Raw genomic sequence first — 6,000 nt, forward strand, 5'->3', positions numbered from 1 at the left:
GGACTCCTGTAATTAATGAAACTTTTGTATTATGGTTATCAATATAATATTTTGTATTGCTAAAAAGGATTTTAAAATTATGTAAAACATCTTTCATTAATTATGTTTGATTAATATCCGTATTCCAAATTTAAATTAAATGTCATTTTGAAAAGCAAGTTAAAATGTTTTTTTCTGTTGATTATTTATTGCATTTTGAAATGTTTTTATGACTTGATTATATATTGTGTATGTAGATGAAATATATATTATTTATATTAGATTTGTGATATTAATACCAATATATTTTGCAGTGTGCCCGTGTGTGTATTGCCGTAAAAAATATAAAATACTTTTTTTTTTTATTATTAAAACGCAAATTACAATGTTAATTTTTACAAATAAATGGTTCCTAAAACTACGAAAAATCAGGAATATAATTTCTAGATAATTTCTATAGTACTTGGGCAACAATGATAATATACTTGTAATTATTATTGTTTTAAAAAAATAATAAAAAATATATTTTCAGCACGATTACCTGTAATTAAGTACTGAATGTTACCCACTCTAAGCAATAGATAATTTAAAATAAATTAAAATTTTTACCAATGGAAGTATTTTTTGTTACGGCAATACAAAAACGTATTAACACCCTTTTAAAGTGAAGAAGACCGATTGCGCATTGTTTTGTTATGTGTTTTGTGTGTTACAGTACGCCTGTCACGCAGGGGCCAGAAGAGTTCCTAGGTCCCTGATCCTACCCAGTGCGATTCAGTATGTACTATATTCATAGACATCATAGTCGTACGCACACGCATACACGCACACATCGCCATAGTTTTCACTACCACAATCACATTCATCTAATGCTCTAGATTGGTCGTCATCCATACGTTCATCCATTAATTGTTTTGTTCGATGAAATTTGATATAATGATAATAATTCCTCAAAGAGACTATAAATAATTTAGACATTTTCTGTCGGAGTGAGGTGGACCAGAGAAAGATAACTTTTCTTCTTTGAATCCACCGTTTTATTGGTTCCTCCTAAAATTTATTAATGCTTTAATCTTCTGTTCTCTGTAGAACTGCATTGATTTGACGATGGCAGTGTCGCCTAGATAATGGATTAAGTAAGGCTGAAGTAATCAGTCTTTCGCTTGTACTTGTCTAGGACAATATACTTAAAGATCTATTAGTCAAACCTTTTTTCTTTTTCATCTGAGACATTAATATTTACTTCATCAACAAATGCAAACATGTAACATTTTGGCTATTAATGTTATGATTTAAGCCAATATGTGATCAAATCATATATCATCCACGCTGATGCAACCCCGTTGGGCTTTTTCAATTTTTTATTTTTTTGCAAACTGACTCGAGAAAAGGATACAAGGTATTATCGGGTTCTATTTAGTTGATTTCATTGGCAATTTATAGTCCAGTTTGGCTTAGCTCAAATCAAATACAGATCTGGAGCTTGGCAATTATAATGGTCCAATTTAACCCATCAGTCATGCATTCCTCACCCTTTTCTGACACGAATCGATCCCCTGTGCAAATATACAAAATTACAGACATTATAAAAGTTAATCAAATCTATCAAAATACATCTCATGTTAGGTTTTGGAGACGATATATCCCATGTAGATTGTAAAATTGACAATTTTACATTTTCATTTTAACCATTGAAAAGCCACATATTTCTTTGCATTCAGGAATATATTTTTAATGCAATATTATTTTATAATGAATTGAGAGCCACATGGCTTATTTTGTATGAGTATCAGCATAACCAGTGTAAAATTGGAATTCATTATTTTCATATTGTCTTAACAAAATTAAAACATATTGCTATGCATACCTACAACATATTTGTGCTTGATTTTTAAAAATTGTATCGTACAGTATTTTTCCATATAATTTATTCATATTTAACTCACTTATTTACAGACACAATTAGATATTTTTATATCACTAAAACGTCATCCCAATATATTTAGTTATGTAATTTTCATTACTTACAGTTTACCCTGCTTTTAAATAAAATCTAAAATAGACTGTTAAAAGTACATAGTTCATAAAACTTTAGATACTATTCCCTTTTTTTTCATATTCAGACGAAAATTCTAGAGTAATGCATTATTATTATGATTTTTTTAAATTTTTTTTAAAAGAAATATTTGCGTTCTTATGATTTACCCAAATATTTCATTTCAAGGGGTCATTTTCAACGAGTTGTAAATAACTCACTATTAGAAAATGGGAATCAAGTTGGGGTAAAGTGGGATTCGAACCACAGACCTTTGGTCCGTGAGTCTGAAACACTAGCCACAGGACCACAACCCGATTCAATTTTACATTTTTTGAATTTTGAATTTTACAAAACTTAGATAGTAAAAACAATTACCATATAATGTTTCTGTTTTTTAAATATCATTTTTCTTAAGTCACCAATTTAATATTAAATGCTCTATTAATTTATTATAATGATGGTGCAAAAATTCCATTTAAATAAACTAACCGTTCGCATATTAAGCTTAACTGAGTTTACATGAGCTTCGAGAGGTATGTTTCTGGAGAAAAATTAGGGAATCCTAGCTGGTTTTTGAAATTTAATAATTAATTATATTTTTTTGTTTGTTTAGAGATTTATAATATAGATACATGTTTATTACTCTATTTTAGTATAAAATGTTAAGAAGAGAAGTGATTTTAATAGGTGTAAATACCAATTAATTATTAGGATAATTGCACCTCCGTATGCCTAGTAATAATTGTAGGAATATTTAGGTAGCTCGTACAGTACAGCCTAGTTTGATTGTTATAATTCCACTGCGTATGTGTCCCAGTAAACACAAATGGTAAGAAAACGTAAGAAATAGCAATCAAATTAAAACAATAATATAATCATTTATTGAATGTTTAATTTAATACACTAAAATATTTCATCGATAAATGTACTCATAGTTAACTATTTGTCTAAGTTGTTTCATTGTCCAGTGACATTAAAGGTAGTTGAAAAGTTCAAATAAAATAAAAATAAATATAAAGAAACACTAAAATGTTTCCAACTGACTTTTTTGCCACTAGACTACATCATTATGTCCAGTCATTTGTTTTGTTACTTTAATCATGTGAATTATTGAATATGTTTTTATCTCATTACTTATGTTTGTTCCTTTAATAGTATTTCATAAATAATAAGCGATCATACATTTACACTTTTGTGGTCCATTCTTTGCATATTTCATCTCACTTGCCACCATTGATAAAATCCCGAGTTATTTAGTTTATTTTTTAAATTCAAACTAACTGAAGATAGATTGCAATTCTCGTAACTTTAAGCAGTTTTAATTCATTTTCATTAGATTAAGATCATTCATTATTCTGGTACAGATATGTCACGCTTTGAATGGTCTCTTTAGTATCGCAACATCATATTTATGCATTAGTTTCATATTTTCATTATAACATGATTAATGAAATTAAATGGCTTCTAGAAAATAAATTAATAATTAACATAATTATACATTATACATGAGTAACATCAAAACTGTTAAAAAAAAAAACAATTTAATATTTAAATATTATGAATTTCGATTCTACCTTTATATTAATATGAAAATTATTTTTCCCATTACATAAATTTCCAAGTATTTTTACTGATTGTATGCATTTCTATACAAAATTAGACTCAGTTTTTTTATGACTTTAAATAAAAATATTATAATAATCATTAAAATGTTACATAAAAAATAGAGTTTGTTTTTCTGTTTGCTATTTTATTTGATAGTAATAAATAAAAAAAATACCAATAATGATTATTTTTTTCAATTGAATAACCCAAGTAATCATCTATTACTCGTATTCATTTGCTTGTAATAACAATTTCTGTTCTTAATTTTGCAGTTCGTAAACGCAGGATGGGACATTTTGCTCGCAACTACACCCTCGGCTGGTGAATCTTCTCATGAGCTTCTCCAAGACCTTTACACATTTACCACACGGTCATCACTTCACATACTACATCCATACAGACACTAAACTTTGCTTCAACGTGATTGTATTCTCGCATACAATAACAAACATACATTTTATAAGTCCTGTGATTTTAATCATATGATGAAACAGTAACAGTTTAAAGACATAGAAGTTTTAATTTTTTATGGAAAATTAAAGCTCTACCACATTTTTTTAGAAACATAAGTACATGTTATGTTTCGTGCATTTTGTATCATATATTTTAAATTTGCTTTTTGATCTATGTATGTATTTAATTTCTGATGTCAATTTGCTATGAATTAATTGAAAAATATGTTTAACATACATAAATATTAATTATAATTCTATTCAGTTTGCCTTTAAAAACTAAATGTTTTATACTGTTGTTCTGTAATATCTATTTTGTGTATATGAGCTAACTTTGGGAGGCTAAAAACAATATTTTATTTGTATGAAATAAATTATTTTATTTTATATTATTTGAGAAGAAAATAGTAATTTACTGTACATTTTTTAAATGCCTATGGAAAATTGTCATTGGTATAATGACTCGCATCATAAGTTAGCGCAGGGGGTATTATAGATATGACAACTGCCCTGACCAATATATCGGCCTTGTGTTGCGACAAAATGAGTTTGAATGTTTTGTATATCTGATATTTTGTGATAATTGTATGATTGTCATGGTGTCAGTCATGAGTAATAATTATTTATATTTATTAATTAAAATTTTATTTCTTTGATTGACTCATCTATTCTTATAATTAAATATTTCATTTTACTGACGTCTTGTTAGAATATATGTACTTGTATATAAAATATAATTTTAAACTTATACATTAAGGTTTTGAGAAAATGTAGCTCAATTTCTATCAGTGATTGCAATACAAATATTTTTATAAATTACATTTATTTAACTTTTATCTCAGAAAAAAATATTCAAGGAAATTTGTTTTCTTATAAAATTATATACATATATAAGTTTTAAAATATGTAAAAAGTTCATAAAGCTTAGTAAATTACGCTAAGGTGACTTAACAAAGAGATTGACTATAATTTTTTTTATAAATAATGATGAATACCAAAATTTTGTAATTTAACATTTATTTATCTTAATGAAAACGTGTAGGAATTGGGCGTTTATTTTCTACATAGTTTATTTTAGTTCATTTAAATTTTAATTTGATTCGCTTGTCTAAGGAATATTTCTTATTTTAATTAATTTGTTAAGAAACTCGTAGACAAACTCAAATACATTGTAAAACATCAATCATAAAAATTAATTAAAATATATTCTACCTAATCTTACATCACGCGTCCGCTGCCATTTACTGTTCAAATCTCCGCTAGTTCTATGTGCCGAGTAAACCTTTATTTAATATTATATATATGTATTTAGAAAAGGAATAATCCAATTTCGTACTCTGTATTTTATGTTTTTTTTGTTTATTTTACTTGCACTAATAAATCACTTTGTTTTGACTATTTTTACAATAGCTTTTATTGTGGTGTCCATGATTTGAATGTGATTATAAGATTAGAATATAATTAATCATGGTTTCTTTCAGCCATGCTATAAAACTAGTATAATCTAATACAATGAACGCATTATAGTATATTTCATTATATGAATTATATGTATTGCAAGTTTTCATAGTGCTACCATTTATGTAATGCTAGTATAAAGTTAATTCTTTCATAAAAGCCTTTGATGTACATTTTAAATAAATAAAAATAAAAGTACAAGTTTTTTATTATTTCCCCATGGCTAATAAACCCTGGAAGATTTGTTTTATTCGTCATTGCAGCGACCACATTGTGTCGCCTGCGCTTAAGCCTGCCTCTGGACCTCTTATCGGTTTGATAAATCCCTTAAAGATCAATGGAAACACACTTAATCCTAGCCAATTCACTTGAAGATTGAACAACTTCAATTACTCCTGAACCGAATGTTCAATGCTTGTGAAGAATATGGTCTAAAGTTCAACATAAGTAAAACAAAATATAAGATTA

The 6,000-nt window shown here is 26.9% G+C and overlaps 1 protein-coding gene across 7 annotated transcripts in view; it reads left to right on the top strand.

Annotated features, from left to right (window-relative positions):
- tmod (tropomodulin) overlaps positions 1 to 5,733 on the top strand; it is a 208,538-nt gene extending 202,805 nt beyond the window's left edge. For 6 of the 7 annotated variants that reach the window (XR_015822639.1, XR_015822640.1, XR_015822641.1 and 3 more), the window contains 2 exons: positions 695 to 756; positions 3,895 to 5,733. Coding sequence is in view for 2 of the 7 variants with exons in the window: in XM_088228548.1 (XP_088084674.1) it covers positions 695 to 729 (35 nt within the window). In the remaining 5 variants the exon portion in view is untranslated. The remainder of the gene's footprint in view (positions 1 to 694; positions 757 to 3,894) is intronic. The other variant, XM_088228547.1, reaches the window with a different exon arrangement.
- The last annotated feature ends 267 nt before the right edge of the window (positions 5,734 to 6,000 follow it).

The sequence above is a fragment of the Micrasema longulum genome, unplaced genomic scaffold (genome assembly GCF_059751315.1).
Source record: "Micrasema longulum isolate JH-2025_06_02 unplaced genomic scaffold, ASM5975131v1 h1tg000594l, whole genome shotgun sequence".
Classification (NCBI taxonomy): domain Eukaryota; kingdom Metazoa; phylum Arthropoda; class Insecta; order Trichoptera; family Brachycentridae; genus Micrasema; species Micrasema longulum.